Source organism: Phaethon aethereus, assembly GCF_964289735.1.
Source record: "Phaethon aethereus genome assembly, chromosome: 21".
Taxonomy (NCBI): Eukaryota; Metazoa; Chordata; class Aves; order Phaethontiformes; family Phaethontidae; genus Phaethon; species Phaethon aethereus.
In genome coordinates, this window is record NC_138597.1 from 9,651,000 (window position 1) to 9,669,082 (window position 18,083).

An 18,083-nucleotide genomic window follows, 5' to 3' on the forward strand; every position below is an offset into this window, starting at 1 on the left:
TGAGCAATCTTGAGCTAACTCGTGTGCCATGTTGTGTTACCTAAAGCTAGGATTGGACTGCTGCCTCTGTCTCGGCAGAGCTGTAGTCTGCTCCTCCAGTGGAAACGTTGATTGGGGAGTGATGGGGTCTTTGGCTATTCCCGTGGGGCAATGCTATTGTGTATTGCATCCAGCACACAGCATCATGTGACTGATAAAACCCATAAAAGAAAATGGCCTAACGGGGTCTCCTCACCTGTAAAAGCATGTATGTTTAGACTGTGGGTCTTTAACAAAACACTATCATTAAACCATTTAACTTAAAGCTAGGAGCTAAATGGTTCGTCTTTCCTTCAGGCTAGCCCTTCATCTTCAGACCCCCATGTCAGCTCTCTGTCAGCCTCTGTATTATAAGGCAGGAGCTCACTGGCACTTGCCTCACTGCCATCTGTTTTTGAAAGAGTGTGTCTTGGACAGGGCTGGCTGTCCCTGTGGCTTTTAATGAAATGACCACTTCAGTTCATTGGGTTTTTTTCAGCATGGTGAGATGATGGTCTGTGAAAAGACAGCCTTCCCTCCCCCCAGCAAAAGCAAAAAGTTCAGGCTAATTTAATCCCCTGAGCAACAGAATGTGTCGGGATGTGTGCTGTAATGTCATCTCTGTCCTGAGTTGTTTAGAGGCCTCTGCATTGCCATGTGCCTATCAGTGCACTGGAGCAATGTACGCTCTGCATCATGAGAGCACAATCCCTATCCAAATTCCTTAAGCTCTAAGTGCAGGGCTGTGCAGCCAGGATGCAGGAAAACTTTTCTTGAATAACTTGTCAATGTGATAGATAACAAATAAAGTCACCAAGTGCAACCTAACATGGTTGGAGTCTCAGGTTTCCTCTGGACTCCACTTAACAGCGGGTAAATGCCAACACAGGGATTGCAAGGCAATGAGTAACCTTGCAAAGATCTGCTTGCTGTTCATTTGTGCCTCCCTTGCACCTTGCCATGCAGCACTGGGACTCAACATGGTGTGAGCTGATGTGGTCCTTAGCGTGAATGTCCCTGTAGCTGCTAAGTTCTCCGAGAGCTTTATGCCTGAAGACTGCTAAGTGTATAGAGCTGGTTGTATGTTCCAGTTGCCTTCCAGAAGAGCACTCGGTAGCACTGAGCCTGCCCTTGAAGTTTCTGTGAGCATAATAAACATGTTAACAAAGGTAAAATAAATATTTTAGGTAACAGGAACATGCCTCTGTCACCTGGGTAGGTGGTGGGCAGTAGATCACTCTTCTGGGTCAGGCCTGATGATCCTATGCTTGATACAAAGACTTTGTGCATGGAGGGCCTCTTAGTATTTTATCACTGTGACTCAATGTGTGGTGGTTAGCATCCTTGAGCAAATTCAGGGTGGGGATGGCGGGGTAATCTGGCATGTTTTTTTTTCTCTGGTGTTTCATGGCAGTGTATTTGCAGTCTTCTTCCTTTGCGGCTTTCACATGTCTAACAATTTGTGGGCGACAGTTTTCATCTTCAGCAAGAAGCTGCAGGTTTTAAACAGAGAAGCATCTCTTCCTCTGAATCACTTTGTAAGAAAATGAATAGTAGTAATGGTTCCCATGTTTCAGTGGCATGCCACTTAAAATTTGGAATACCTAACACCTTTTCCAAAATTAACCGCAACTGGGATCAAGGTGCACACCAATATATAAATAATATAGCAACAGTCTATGAGCAATCACAGGTGTGGCTTCCATATATGATTCAGAAAAAATAATGAGCTATGTGGATGAAAATAGGTATTTGGGTGGGGATTATGCAAGGCCTGAATTACAATGCAGGATGGGTGGGGGTAACACCTCTTTCGGCTTACAAATGCTAATCACAAGCTCAGCAGCCAGAAATCGCTGCAGCACTATTTAATTACACTTATTAATATTTGTTCGTGCGCTAGATTTTCAGTGCCAAGGAGCTATGAGAAACAGAAAATTTGCTATATGTTTTCAGTTTCAACCTGCTTTGGAAAGCAAGCTATCAAGAAAAGAAGAGAGTAGGCTACTTTTAAAAAAATTAAAAAGTTTACCCCAGGAACACTCAACACACACAAAATCAACAGGTTACCTAACTGCAGAGACCCTACAAGCAGGTAAAATGATGCATCTTGTTACCTCCATCTCAAATTTTCTTCTTGACAGTAATCTAGAGAGGATGTCTTTAACATACAGCTTGTAATACTATTAAAGTGTTTACAAGGGCTGCAGCCTGTAATCATGAGTTTGAAGGGTGGGAATTCCACCATGACTGATCTGGTCATCATCTTAACCCCGAATTCCTGACAAGACTTGGTTTGACCACCATCAGCAACTACTCCCTACTGTAATAACTGCCCTTGCAAAATTGGTGTCTTTGTCCTGGACTAGGTGGATGCTTTCCTTTATCATGGCAAACCAACCACTTCACTTGGACTGTTTAAAAACAAAACCAAGGCTGCAGCAGGAGGAAATGCAATCTCAGTGAGAGCTCTCCTGCAGTTTCAGTACAGTAGCAATTGTGCTGTTGCAGTCTGGGAGTGAATGGAAAACAAATAATGATAGCAACAACAACCATCGGTAATTTTAAATTACTGCAAAATTTAATTATGTTGTCAATCAGCATGCTTCCAAATCAGGTTTATTTTCTGTTTTGATTTATCTCTTATGGTGCAAGAGAAACTGATGATAGTGAGGTTTTAAAATGACCTCCCACTACAGCTGTGTGTTATTTCCTGACATTATCTGTTTAAGAGCAAGTTAACATGGTAGAGAAGTTAAACTAATGGGTTTTTTCAAGTCACTGTGTACTAACATGGCCTCTTCCTTTCAGGAAAAGGTATATTGAGGCAAACATCCTATCCTTCAGTTTACCAGTTGGACTTGGCTCCTCTGAGTTGATTTGCTAGTCTGAAACTCACGAAGTGGGGGGTGTTTCACCAACATCGGAGCAGCTGAGCAGCACTAGGCAATGCTGACCCTTACACAGACGTTTCTTGCTGCCACTGCTTAGAGTGTGCTTTTGTGTGTGGTATCGACAGTTTTGAGCCTGGTGGAGAGGCCACACACACACACCCCCTCCCCTGCATACTGCTTCTCACCAACTTTTGCTGCCAGTCACATCTCATTAAGGTCTGCTCAATGATCATGGGTTCACTGCAGGGATGCTCTGGATCCAGCCCTCTATAGTTTGTTGTGGTACAACCACCTTTGCCCCAGCACAGCTGCTTCCTGGGTCCCATGGGTCCTCATCAAGGTGGCTGGGTGCTCACAACAGTGCTGCTGAGGCAAGAAAGAGACTGCTGGGAGGGGAGCAGTATGCATAGCCCACTTCTTCCGTGGGAAGCATTGCTTTTCCGTAGGTGCACATCCTTCTTCCCTGCTTTAACCAGAATTCCTTGACTCTTCAGGCTTCAGTGTATCAAGTGATAACTGCTTTGAAGTATGATTATTCCAGTCAAATCTGTCTGGCAAGGGGTTTCCTCCTCAGAGGCAAGCTGTCAGGCCTTGCCCAGGTGAGCCCAAGCTCTAAATATTCAAGCATGTGATCAGGCTGTTGCAAAAGCATGTTGTGTCCTGACAAGTCTTATCATGTGTCAGGGGGTGAGCAGAGAAATGTCTTCTGGCCAGAACTTGCAAAGCTTCCCCCACAGCTCTACAGCCTTAATTACTCACTTGGAAAACTGAATACAATTTTTAGATCATGTGAACTTTGTCCCCCAAAGCACAGGAATCTGGTATCCAAGAATATACAAGCAAGACTTCCACCTGCCTGTGTCGGTGACCCCCTCATTGTCACCCGGAGCGAACCACTGAACTGTGGACCAAGTCCTCAGTGTAAACTCATTACTTTGGATTTTTACAGGGAAAACAGGGAAGTTAGTTAACTACTGTCACACTTGCCTATAAATGACTCCCCTCAGTACTGTAACCTCAGTGAGCTCTGTAACCTGCTTGAATGTCTTGCTCATAGCCAAGCAGTTCCAGTCATTATTTTCAATTTGGGTTCAGTCTGTTTTACTTTGGTTACAGTTGCACTAGCATTAAGTTCATCATTTAACTTCTGGAATGAGACTTAACACTGCACTGTTATTCAGCTGACACACAGTAGGAAAGAGAGCATCACTACAGAGTAATTTTTTATTTTTAATACTCGAGACTGAGTAGACAATACCAATACTTTTGGGAAAGGAGTATGCAAGTTGTCTCTCTTTCTTTTTTTTTTTTTTTTTTTTTTCCCCCAAGGAGGAAAACCTATAATGAGGTTAGGTGAAAAGTTCTTATACTTCTGTCATGGTTTAACCAGGACAACTTTTTTGGAATTTCAGAAAAGGTTATGTAGGACTATTCAAAAGCACAAGTTTTATAAGGTTTTTAAGCTTTTCAGCACTATAAATGTGAAAATAGGTTGTACTCAGAAGTAGATCTTATTCTGAGGAAGTAAAAAATGTCTTGCTGCTATATTAGCAGAAGAGGTTTTAGCCCAATGACTAGGGAACTTCCAGTGCTAACAGAAGCGAAAGGAAGTGCTAGGGTGCGGGGCTGGGGAAATTGTAACAAATATCCCATTTTATACCAAAGATGTGCTCAGTTGTTAGTCACTTGCCTTGTGCAAATACTAAGCACTAGCATCAGGCCAGTGTGAAGCACAATGAGCTAGGACAGAAAGCTTATCCCCCCACTGTATTCACAAAGGGAACAGTGAACGAGACCTGGCAGCAAGTGCAATGGCTCAGACTCGCAGTTTTACTTCATCCAAATACAATGCCTTATGCATCCAGTAATACAGAATGTCTGTGCTGGGCTCCCTGTCAAGAGGGGTTCATTTTTTGGTGTGCACACTAGCCATGTGGCTTTTCCCCAAATGCTTTAAGTGAAAACAATCTGACTGAAAGAAGGGAGGACACTTACTGCCGGGTATCTGGATGGGGAAGCTTTCTTCTTGCCATCCAAGAGTGGCTTTGCTAATTTGAGAGTAAATGCTACTACGGGCAGAACTGAGACTTGAGACCTTTGGGAATTCAAGTGCTTCCAGGTAAGGGGAAAAGAGCAGTCTGTTCAAGCACAGGAATCTAGGCTAAAAAGGGGGTTTCCAAGTGTTGGGAATGGAGTGGGACCCAGAAGCAAAAGCCAGAAGAGATGTGCTTGGTTTTACACCAAGTGCTACTGAAATGACTACTGAGTCTGGGCTAAGTCTCGCCATTGACAAGGAACGAGCTGCAGTTTAGCAGTGTTGATCACTGCTGCAGCAGTGATTGTGTAACTGAGAAAGTGTGTTATTTTGGGGTCCTACAGCTGCTCAGACTTAAGGGGCGGAAGGTTCCAAGTACCAATTTGATGTTTTCCATCTTAGAAAAATCTAGGGAAGCAGAGCTTTCAGTAGGCTGAATATTATAGTCAACAGCCTTGCACAGGATTAGATAACTTGTTTATGTTTTGGAGGCAAATCTGTGTGGGTTCTTAGCAGTGTTATGGCACAGTAGTAGGTTTTTAAGCACTTACAAAAATGAAGCTTAGCAATCGCCCCAGCTATACAAGCCAAGTATTAGGCATTACTGAAAAACTGTATCTAACATTTTTTTTTTTCCATCGAGTATAATTCCAAGGATTTGCTTTATTCTGAAATAAGCTCCTTCACAGAGAATGTGAAGACTCTGGACTGAGAGATCAAGGCAAGTATTTACTGGCATACACAGCTAAAAGATCAAAGCTGTGTGATGCTTTGTATCTTCAGTAACCTTATCCATGGCTCACATGCTACAGTTAAATATACTTGCTTTGTGATATTTGCAATTTCTTTCTCCTCTTAAGAAGAAAAAACCAAAATTACCATGCTATGCTCAAGCTTTTTTCATTCTCAGAATCAGTAGCTCCTCTTCAGTCACCCTTGAAGTACAACTTCGTTCTTTTTTAAACAGGTGAGAAAATCAAACACTAGTGCCCTCTCGCTTCTGTATGATGGTGCCTAACATGCTATGGGTGACTCTAGAAATAACAAAGTTATTAATATGATAGGCCAAATAACTTAATCTTACAGGATGTTTTATTGCCAGTGCAAAACTATAGATGCCATGCTACCAGGTAGTAAGGAGGAACTAAAATTCATGGTGTGCAACGTGAGTTATTGAACACTTCTGCAGAAATCTTAATTAAATGCAAGTGAATTCAACATTTGTTGCGCATTTAACATTATTCATCTTCAGCTTTCCAGTAAAGGCAGAACTCAAATGCACAATTGCATACAGTAGTCAATAAAGCAAAAACCAAAATGTATCATAAATAAGTATTTTATAACTTTATTAAACTCAAGACATGACAATATTCAAAATACAAAGTGAATCCTTTTTTATTCAATACTGTACACGATGCAGAAATATCAGTGCATTTCTATAGCATGTATTTCACCTTCATTTAGTTTGTACTAAAATAAAAAGTAAGCTTTAAAATAGCTCAAACATCTCATTCAGCAGTTTAAACTGTAAACAGCTTGTTTATTTCTGTTAGGAGGAACACACATTAATCTTCTGTACCTCCATTAATGAGCACCCTTTTGCCTGTGCTTATCTGTAAGAGGATAAATGTAATCAAAATGAGCATGAGAAACTGCTAATGCACAAATGTGGCACCTCAATGAACTTTAGTGGATCGCTGAGGCACAATGAGGACAAATTAAACGGCGAGAAGCAGCATCTGAAGCAGCGAGAGATGGGACTGACACTGTTCATAAATGGAATCATGTTTTTTCCTCATACCCTCCTTCTCCCCTAAAATACTGAATAGAAACCAAAGCACAAGACCAGCTTGTGCTGTGTTTCTGTATTTAATACAGGCAGAATTTCAGACTCGAGGTGAGCACATAGTTGTTACTGCCTACTTAATAGCAACTGTATAGCTGCTCATATCCTCTGCCACTTTCAGACGTTTCTAGGATCCAACAGGAAAAAAGCAGCAGCAGAGGCTTAGCAATAGCTGGTCCAAGTCTCTCCTAGGAAAAACTGCAGAACTGATCCAAGTGTGTCTAGCAACTGAAAGAATTCACAAAACCTAACTCACTTTAAAAGTCTTCAGTGTCAAATTAAGTTGTAAAAGAGATTCATCTTTCGAAATGCACTTTCAATACGCCTGCCAAGTCTTGAAGTGGGTATCAGATCTTGCAGTTACCTTCTTACCAGGTTGGCATATCCTAATCAAAGAAGATAGAGTCTGTTCTCAGCAGAGTTGCTGTGTGAAAGAAATTTTGGAAATGCCTGATACAAAAACTGTACTGCATTATCTGCTCTGTTGTCAGCTTTATAAGTGACTCATAAGCAAAGCTAGATGTATTTTTTTTTTTTTGACATCGTGACTACCAAATACGTTCATCTAGGTAGCATACAACTGGCCAACTGTAACTACTATCCCTCCATATGTTTCTATGGAATCTTTGTAGGTTTTCAGCTAACAAAGACAAAAAACAGTCTTAAGAGACATACTGGAGATATGCAGCATAAGAGGACTTTACCATCCACTTTCCGGTTCTTGGAGGACAAACTGGTCCTACTTCATTATCTGAGAACCTTAAGAACTTTGCAACATGATAAAGGTCAGCTTTATCCTGAACAACTGAGCTGAGACTCTGCTCCCAGAGACTATGGGGAAACCACATAAGACAGGTGTTTTCGTTTCAGATGACCAGCTATGTCCATTCTAGGTTTTGAGTCCAGTTTTGTGGGGGCTGAAGTGGCTGTGCAGTCACCAGACCAGGACTGAACCTCTCTGTTAGAGCTACTTTCTTCTGCTTCTCTGAAGAATTTCTCATACTTGTCCAAATATGGAGGCCTTTCAGGCAGCAGATAGTAATGTGTGGAACTGGCCTTCTTACCATTTTCAATAATCGGAAGAATGCAAGGGACCCTGTTGGAAGATCCTTCACTATTTTGTCTTTGTAGAGCTTTGCTGCTGACATACTTGGGATCAGGTGCAAAACTCTGGGTGGGGGGCATAACCCCATTGAGGTATGATGGCAGGCTTTTGGGACTCGGCGTACGGGAATTGCTGCGTGACAAAGGTTCTCTTGGGGGCACTTTTGGAGGCCTGTCTTCATCACTGTATGCACTAGAAGCAACTTCTGCTGACCACCTTCTGTAATCTGGTTTGAGAGCCCTTGGTGGTATGGGAACCCTTGGTGGAATCTCTGGTTTATCTTCATCAGAGTTTGGAGAAGACCTGTTCAAGTGTCCAGATAGTCTTACTACCGGTTTATTAAGAGATCCAGCTGGCCCAGAATGGGACCTTCGCAAACGTCGATGCAGCTGCTGTGGAGGAGGATAAATACTGGATATGTATCCATTTAGGCTTTGTGTAGGGTTGGCATCTTCTGGTTTTGGTCCTGTTGGAGTATCAAAGTATGCATAGTTGATTTGTCCACAGCCCCTAAAGCTCCGCCGGCTTGGAGCACTGGATTTAAAAGGAGGAAGTTCATAATCTTCTAACAAAAAGTCAGTATCTGAGCTAGTCAGGAATTCCACCTCTTTGTCAACCTCATCTGGAGTAGGGCCTTCAGAAATAGGCAGAGGGGGTAGTGGCCTGGAGCTACGGTCATTGCAAGATGCAGATAGAAATGGAATTGGCCCATTTTTTGTTGGCATGTGAGGAGGTGTTTCTTCAGAAACGCAGCCCATGGTTAATGACAGTTTATTAAAGCCAGGAATGAGATGGTCTTCATACCGTGAAATTGGCTGTTCATTTTTGGGACTTACAGGAGGTGGACTGGATTTCCGAGATGGTACTTGGATGCAACTTTCAGCAAAGCTGTGGTCATTCACGGAACCATGGGTGGAAGAGTGCCCTAAAAAGGTGACAAAGTCTTAGAAACACTTTTCTGAGTAACACTCTAGCACATGACTTTGCCACTGCATATTTAACTATTTAATTCCTTCTAATACAACAATAAGTAACTTCTGCTTAATGACTCCAGTAGCAAAACTTAGCTATTACAGATCTCTTCTGGTTGTGGATTTATGCATATAGTTAAGAGAGCAGCTGATTACCTTATTGGTTTAGGCCAGTGCTCCAGTTAAATGAGGAAGTTCAAGAGACCCCAAGCATAAGCAACAGAACAGAGCTACTGCTACAAAGATCTCAGCAGAGGACTACAATGGAACAAGTGCTTTTTTTACTAAATGGCTTTTCTGTCAGAAGTGTAGTGGCAACTCAGAGGCCTCTAAGTACAAGGAAAAGACTTTTTTGTTTGTTTGTTTTAACTTGATCATGTTGTTTGGGGGGGGGGGGGGCGGGGCTGGGGTTTGAATAGTAGTATCTTCTTGAAATGTTTGCATTCTGTCACCAGAGGGCAGCCTTATATCCAGAATGAGAAAGCATTTAGTGTCCTAGTGAGGACTTGAGGTCAGACAAATCCATTACACTACTTAAATACATATGTGTTAGTCTTTATACTTACCAATGGGTGTCAAATGTTGCTCTGATGGATTCAAATTATATGCCACTGCTATAGGGTCCACATTAAAGAAAGTACTAAAAAAAAAAAGAAAAAAAAAAAGAAAAAAAAAAAAGAAAAGCCTTTGCTGTAAATAAACCATAGGTTGGTACTAGTACAAGTATTCTTAATGCTCATCTTATACTTGAAGATGCAATAGATCAAAATTTTAGCCTCACTCACTTTTCAAATCCACTGTGGCTACCCCAGCAGGTTTTCAGACTCCCCATGCCTTGAGCAGTGTGAAGAAATCCAGTTTTTAATGGGACTCTCATCTCCTGAGCAGCAACTCCTGCAGTTGACATCATGCACCACTCTATGGTGATGCCTCACGACCCTAGAAATTCACAGTCCTTGACAGGTTTCCTGCAGTTTTCATTCCCTTCAAAAGAGAGAAGGATGTAAATATCAGATACTACAAACTTGATGAGCTCATCTCTCACCTGAAAGTTCAGTATTTCAAGGAATTAAATAGCTCTGTAGAAAGGCCTTCTGTCCTAATGCTTGCCAATAAGAAAATTTTGTACCAAAGTTGTTGTGTTGTGTCTGACTGCAAAGCTAAAGTACAAAACAGGTGAGTTTTTTACAGAATGAAACTGTATAGAAAAAAAAATGTTCAGTAAAGCTATTGATATATGGCAACTGTGCATCAACAACTTCTGTTCTTGTACATAAGCTGCCAGTTATTCAGGCAAGGTAAGTTTTCCAGAACAATCTAACTTTCTAGTAGCCATTTATCTTTAGTTGTAGCCAACATATTACAGTATAGTCTGGTTTTAAGTATTACCTTCAATAGCCTAACAAATGGCCTTTGCTCCAATAAACAGAATTACTGACTATGTAAATCAGAATTCCAAAACTTCTTTTATATAAAGCAGTTGCCATTATTAACAAACTTGGGCACTGAGATATTCTAAATGAGCTTCAAGTCTTCTAACTATTTCAAACAAATTGGAAAACTAGTGATTTGAAATAATCTCAGCTTAAACTGTCCTGCTGTATTCAGATTTATTTTTAATGTGTGAAGAATGCTCTATCTATCTGGCACACTTACAATGGAAAAAATGTGTTCACAATTGCTTTATACTGAATAAGTAATCATAGTCTAAGGAACAAGTTGACTCACAGGGCTTTGCTTAGGAAATTCAGAATGGATTATTGGGGCAGGGGGACAGTGTAGAAGTAGCCAACATTCTGAAGGCCAGAGAAATTAAGTCCAAGACTATAAGCAAAGATGTTCTCTAGGTCTGTGCTTCATCTACACAAATATCCTAAATTCAGCAAGTACAATATGGTGTTATGTGGCTGTTTAAAAAAAAAAAAAAGGCACACATTAAAAAAAACAAAACCACCTCGAACCAACTCACCCACAACAGTTGTTTAATTTCTCTCTCTTGAGAATGAATAATATGACCAGTTTCCTAACACAAGCTTCCTTCCTTCCCTCCCACCCCCCCAATTCCACCTAAAGAAAAGTTTATCAACAATTGAGGGCCAGCTACATTGAGTGCAGTATGCATGTCAAGAAAACCCATTCATAGTATGGTACTGCAAGAAATAGGGTACAGAAACAAGTAACAGCTGATGCTTATGGTAAATCTGTTAAAAAATGGGCATTCTATGCAGCTGTGTAATCTTCGTTTTCCTTTAAGAGGAAAGATTCATTATAGTTGTTTGCAACATGAGGGATGGGCAGACTCATAAGCAGGACTGTAAACCAGGTGCCCCAGGATTAACTTGCAATCTAACACCACTGTTTGCCTTTTATAAACAATTTCTTGAGAAAGAACAACTCTGCCATGCTTTTCCAAATTTGAATTGGGTCCAGTATTGACCATCCAAGCAAACAGTATATGCAAAATAGCTTCTGACTACGTATGTTTATTATGTGCAAGACCTAATCACATTTTCTTTGAGTGCAATGGTTTTCTTCTTCATAAGTACAGTGATCACCCTTATGTCAACAGAAGTGGGATTTTAATTTTTTTAAATTCACTACCAGATACCCAGTGTATTTTAGCTAGGCATTTAAGAAAAACTCTAGACAAGAGGCTACTAGCTTTAATAGAAGTGAACAAGGGCCAAAACAGTGTTCTGTCTGCTGCAGTAGAGTGTTAGTCTTAGTCCTACTTACTTCAGCCCTCCTGATTTGAGTAAAGACTATATTCTTCCTTTTCAGACAATCTCCTTAAAAGCTAGCTTAACCCTGGAAATTTTTGCATTACATGGTCAAGTTGGACCCTTCCCAGTAGTGGGAAGTGCAGATTTTCATAGTAAAATTAAATATAAACATACAGCCCCAGGAAGCAATAATGTAGTTCTGAATAGCAAATGAGTTCAAAATCTCTAGTAGTCCTGTAACAGTGGTTCCTCCTTCCGGTTCTGTAAGTGCAAGCAAAACCATTGTCTATGGGGGAGCAGAGCACTGGAGAAATCCATTTGTCAAAAAGACTTAAGCAGCCCAGTATAGCACCAATTCTAAAATTACTTCCTACCATATTAACACCATTTGCAAATAAAACGTCCATCACATCAGCTCACACTGTATTGAGCAGTGATTTTTTTTTTTTTGTGCCTCACAGATCCTATCCTATTAGCAATGAATCTGCAAAAGAAATGAAGGAGAATGAATTGGTGAACTTAAGGCTAGTGCCTATGAAGGAGTTTGCACTTCCATTTCAGCATTTTTTGAAGTCAAATGCAAATCACAAGTTGAAAAAAATCACTGATACAGAACACTGATTACTCAGCAAATGATAGTACTCCACCTCAACGTGCATACAAGATCTGACAAGACCTCGAGCGAGACATTGATTATGATATTAAAAAAACAAGACAGGAAGGGGGGGTGGCATTGCTGTAGTTTGAGAGCACATGTAATGTGCTTGCTATGATAACATACAACCCTTGCAGGGCTTGTTAAGAAGCCCAACCTCCATTGGATCCCATGCCAAAACCACTGCTAGTAATTACTGTGTCAGCTTTCTGAATGCTGTCTAAATCTCAGCTCTCAAGACTGATAGTTGCACAATTGCCTCTCTGAAATCCCTCTGGAATGCTAAGCTCAACTTCTGAAATTGGCTTAAATATTTACATACTCTAGGAAAAGGTAATTCTCACTTGTATCTATCAACTCTTTTTATTTTTTAAAAATAAAGCTCAGACAAATTTTGCAGCCATAAAACTTGCTTGCTTCTAACAAAAACCTCTTTGTGAATTCACAGAAGGTGGCTTGCCTTGACATTTCAGTAGGGAGTTGTGACTGGACAGTTATGACACTGTCCGCCATGCCTTAAGCTAGGAGTATCAAGAGAGGTAAGGCACGTGCTCTTTCATGAAATCACCTAGTTAGTTTTTTCAGTGGAGTCCAGAGAGTTGGTGGTTATTTTAAAACATGCATAAGCTTGTTTGAAGAAACAGTATCTTAAGAGGGAGCCATGATGACATGTAATTGAGGAGTACAAACTCTGTATTTAATACAGTGTGCTGTTACTGAAGCTGAGCAGTACCTATTTTGTGAGGCTACTATATTCTAGTAATTGGCTTTAAAAAAAATTTACAAAAGTCAATCATGAAGATAGAAACACCAACAGTTTCCACTGTAACTGTTGGCCCAATCGTGCCTCCTTAAAGACTTAAGGATCTAAACTTAACCACAAATACAATCAAACTACACGGGATATAGAAAACGGACATTATGCAGTAATGAAGCATTCTGAATCTCATGCTTGTTTGCTGCTCATTTCACAGACTGGGTTTCCGGTTACTTGGCTCCTCTGGCCTAGTTATGCATAGATTATGGCACTTAGAAAGACTGAAGCACTCTGAGCACTTTTGAAGATGTTATTACAGTTTCAGTGTTATTCAAAAGAAACCGAGTTAGTTCAAACTAAAACTATAGCTAGTAATTACTGCAGGGCAGATGCAAGCCAAGGCAATTCAAAGGGTTCTCAGTGCATTAGGAAGCTATCAACACCAACCACTGTAAGGCAAGGTAACTGTGCAAAGGAGATTCTTTTTAATCATTCATGCCTGCTCACATTAACAAGTACGAATCATTTTAAATATCGGAGATGAGATAGTTTGTGGTATTTGAGGTTTTTTTTGACACAAGGCCAAATATACTTTCAGACTTTAACTGATGAATGACAAGTAATAGGATGGATATGTGTAAGCTGAAAATGGTCAAATGTATCCATAAACAATAGGGTATCCACATAGTGAAGCATGTATATGGGAATGTATCGGAAAATTTTAGCAAGACTAAGTTGAGTTACATAAAACATCTCAAATATATAGTTTTTATACCAATACACATCACTAAATGCTTGTGTTATCGCAACAGTAATCCTCTATTTAGAAACCAAGAAGCACTTGCATGTATTTTAGCTCAACACTGATCACAGGGAAAATCTTATTACTCTGTTCCCTGCTCTCCCAGCCCCAATGCAACCAAATATTTGAGGCAAGTCAGGTTCATAATAAAGAAAACCTTTCTGGTATGCACAGTAGACCAAAGCATGCTCTAGAATGTTTTGCTTAATGGGTATGGAATACAGCAATTTGCTGTATGGATTTTTGAATGCCTGCACAAATTTTGGACAGAAGGCAACACTCTTGACAAGCAACTTACATACTTCTTGTACAAAATGGGAGAGAGAAGGGAGGGGGGAAAGACCTATGTACCACTTTTGGGAGAGGAAGAAATGTGGCTACCTCAAATCCACAACCTATTTTTGCTCACCTTGCCACCACATATCTTTAACAAATCTCAGAAGCAATTCATAGGAGGAGGGGCACATTTTTGCACTACAAGTCATCTGCTCCAGCTAGCTGTTCCTTATTTGACAATGTGATGTAATTTCCTCTTTTTCCTTTGACTTTCTATTTAACATAAGTACCTGAGATAGAGCCACCCCTTTTAAGTATTTCAGACTTCTAATTGGACTTTAAAAAGCCTATGAGCTATCAGTACACTTTCTGGAATGCCACACACTTAAAAAAAAAAAAACAAATCCTGGTTCTCTAATGGTCACATCATCCCGTAAGTACTTTTGTCTTTGCAACTACACAAATGGTCAGTAACCGACACCTAGCAAAACAGCTTCACGCAAGGTTAGTTTAAATCTATTGATTTAATAAGTAATTAGATCTTACTATGCACCAAACCTCCACAGTGCAGTTCAGTATTCCTCAGAGTTGCAAGTCAAATCATGCTCAGATACAGGCCTCAAAAGATTTTTTTTTTCTGTTTATAGGAATGATATTCTTTACAGTTATTATATAAATGAGGCAGATTCTTAGCTTTGAGAGATTTTTCTACACATTCTGTGGATCAGAAATGGACCATGCTGTGGTAGAAAATTTAGGACTATGATCACTTAGTGAAGATGGATAAAAATGCTGCTCAAATCATAGGAGGTTGCAAATAAAATTAATTCTACAGGTGTACCCCAGATGATGATGGGCATAAATCAGACAAATCAACTGAACAGCAGATAAACAATGTATTTAGTTTATAATAGCTATTTTGGAATATATTCAAAGAACTGCAGTTCCTCAAGGAGCTTAAGTTCAGTTAAAATTTGGACTACCATTTCACTGTCCTTCACAGCAACTGGGAGGAACCTGTAAATTGCCAGTAGAAAACTAATAATTAAATAGCAAGACAATTGCCCTGCCTCTGCTTGTCAGATTTCAGATGCATGCTTAAGGTATGGTACTTCACCCTCCCGAAAATTTTAATGTGAATATAGCCAGCTTACATTCAGGAAATAAAAATTCCTTTACAGCTGACTCAGAGTCATAACCATAGCGTTAGACACGCTGTGATAAGTTTTAATTCTGTTTTCCACTACAGAGCAGTGGAACTGTTTTCCTCTGAAATAATTCCTGTATTGCTGAGGATGGCAGACAAAGGGCTTCACCAAGAACATACATCCCTTCAAAAGATAAGTTTCTATTAAAAAAAAAAAAAAGTCCCATAAAGGTAAATTGCCAAGGAAAGAAAAATAGGTTTGTGCATAAAGTAACATGGGTGAATTGAGCAGTTTGGTTTCCTCTTTTAAAGTTTTACTAGCTTACTAAATGCAATTCACAAACGTGGACAGAGCGCCATCCTTTACCTGTATGACAAAGATTCAACTATCCCCAGACTGACCAAAGAGAGCTTGCTGCCAAAGCCTTTCCCATCCAGTTTATCAATATATAATTAAGTACGGTTATCTTTAGATCAAGCATAACAAGTTTTTTGCTTATTGCTTCAGCAATACAGCATCGGACCTTTAGTCTGTGCACTAGTGACACGAGACCACTGAAGCCTCAGAGTCAGTATGGACTGCTCGCTTTGCGTAACCAAGATAGTGCACGTCCACAGCGGGCATACATGCTCGAGAGAGGCACTGTAAATACTTGAAGGGTACACTGATATCTCCAGATTGAAACACCACCAACCGACTATTTTAGAAAATCGAGGATAAGCGTGTGCTGGGGTATTAAGTCATAAGTAAGTGTTTACTCTAAATTTAAGACATCCTAAATTAGAGTGCGAAGCAAAGAGCAGAGCCTGAGCCCACAATGCAGTCTCTGTTTACTCACAGCAGCGAGAGGAGCAGCTCGGAGGCGAGTGAGGAAACACTGATACTGTTTCGGGTCAGGAAGAAAACGGGCGGCATGCCACGCTGATTTCCAAGAATGCGGCTGGGGGCACCGCTGACCCTGGGAGAGTCCCACCCAGAGGGACCTCTGCCGCGCGAGCGCTTCCGATCCCCACGAAGGCGCGCTCCCCACCGCGGCCAGTAGAGAGGGTATCGCACCCGAGACGCCTCCCCGACAGACCCCACAGGTAAGTGGCGCGGCGGCGGGTCTGAGCCCCCGGTGTCCCCCCTGCCAGCGCAGGGGCAGAAAACGCGCTCCCGCTCCTCCCCGACGCGCCTCCCGGGCTGCGGCCCGCCGCCTCCCCCCGCGCCCGCTGGCGTGGGCCGCGCCGCGACCGCGGCTCCGTGCCAGGGGCCCGGCCAGCGCTGGCGCCGCGGCCCGGCCCGAGCCCGGGCGACCCGCAGGTGTCGCCGGCTGCGGCCCCCGCTCCTCTACCTGGCGGCGGGGCCCGGCGCGGCAGGTACGGGGCGGCCCCGGGCCGCGGCCGAGCCCTGTCGGGCGGCTCAGGTGCGCGGCGGGCGGTAGCGGCCTCGGCAGGCCGTGGCAGCTGGGGGCGCCCCGCCGCCATGGCAACGACCAACGCAAGCGCGGAGCGGCGGGTGGTGCCGCCGCGGGGGCCACCACTCACCCCGACAGCGTCGCGCAGCTCCGCATGTCCCCGCGCGGCCGCCGGCGCGACACGCATGCGCCGACCCGCGACAGCGCCCGATCACTGCCGCGCCGCGCGCGGACGGCCGTTCTTATAGCAGGGGGCGGAGCCGCCAGGGAGCCACGCCTCGACCGGCCGCGCCCCTCCGCACGTTGCACTCTTGTCGGGAAAAGCCTTAAAAGGGCGATGGCCGTGCGTAGGCCGGTGAAGGTGCTGTGGCGGTTTCCTGGCGGGTGGGTGCTGCCGGGAGGGTGCGGGCCTGGGCGGCGAGCGGGGGCTGTAGCGGGCCCCAGCGGGGGCATGGGCATGGGCATGGGCATGGGCGCGGGCGCCGGCAACGCTGTCCGTTCCTCCGGGCCCGTCTGCGGGAATGGCCGCCGGTGCGCCCTCCAGGCAGCGCTGCCGGCGCGGCGTCTTCCCCGCCTCTGCGACCCCCCGCTCCGCCCGGGCCTGGGGGACCGGTCGCCGCCGGGCTGAGCGAGAGGCGCGGGCTTGCGGGCGGGGGTGACCAAGGCTCGGAGCCGGCCGGGGAGCTGCCGCCCGTGGCTTGGCCCGGCGGCGCGAGTGAGGGACCGCAGGAGCTCGTGCTCGGTCCCCGCAGAGCGGCGTGAGGAGCAGCGCCCGCCCAGCAGAGGCTGTGAGGCAGCAGCCGGCGCTGAGCTTTCCCCGCCGGCGGCTGCCTTCACCGAGCAGAGCCGACTCGGCTCGCCAGCTCGCTCGCCAGCGCTCCTTTCCTGCCCCGGCCATCTGCTTGGCTTTCCCTGGCCAGTGCACTAATCCTTCAGGCGAACTGCCCCGCTGCCGCCCGCCTCAGTGTCCTTCCGTGTTTCCCGAGGGATGGCGGCAGTTACTCGTTCTGCTGCCCCCGGCCTGTCCGGGACCCGTTCCCGACACTGCTAGGGCCGGTCACCCCGCTCAGCTGCCCCGCAGAGCCCGCTCGCGGTTCTCGCGCTCTGCGGGGAGGCCTGGGCACCTCGCCGCACCTGCCGGGGCGGGAAGCGGGAAGCCCCTTCCATCGGCTCAGGAGCCGTTGCCGCGGGACGCGTCACCCCCGCGAGGCCGGCGGAGCCCTCCCGCCGCCACCAGGGGGCGCTCGTTCCCCCGGCACCAGCCAGCTGCCTGCAGCGGGCGGTCCCGGGGGCGGGGCCATCCCGCGTCGCCCGTCCGTTCCGGCTGGGGTGGAAGGTGGCGGCTGTGGCTCCGCGCTCTTCTCCCTGTTGATGCGTGCAGCAGCTTTTTCTGTGGTAACAGCGGCTTCGCCCGAGCAGTGAGGTGGAGCGAGTCCTAGGCCTTTGCATTTGGTATC

At 44.1% G+C, this 18,083-nt stretch overlaps 1 protein-coding gene across 1 annotated transcript; it reads right to left on the reverse strand.

Annotated features, from left to right (window-relative positions):
- Positions 1-7,624: 7,624 nt before the first annotated feature.
- Positions 7,625-16,923, reverse strand: ERRFI1 (ERBB receptor feedback inhibitor 1; the record flags this gene model as incomplete). Its single annotated transcript, XM_082009299.1, is given in 9 exon segments — positions 7,625-8,823; positions 9,436-9,509; positions 9,655-9,800; positions 9,804-9,853; positions 16,069-16,103; positions 16,105-16,280; positions 16,283-16,341; positions 16,344-16,530; positions 16,532-16,923. Coding segments are annotated over 9 exon segments (2,208 nt in total). The 5' UTR covers positions 16,814-16,923.
- Positions 16,924-18,083: the final 1,160 nt, after the last annotated feature.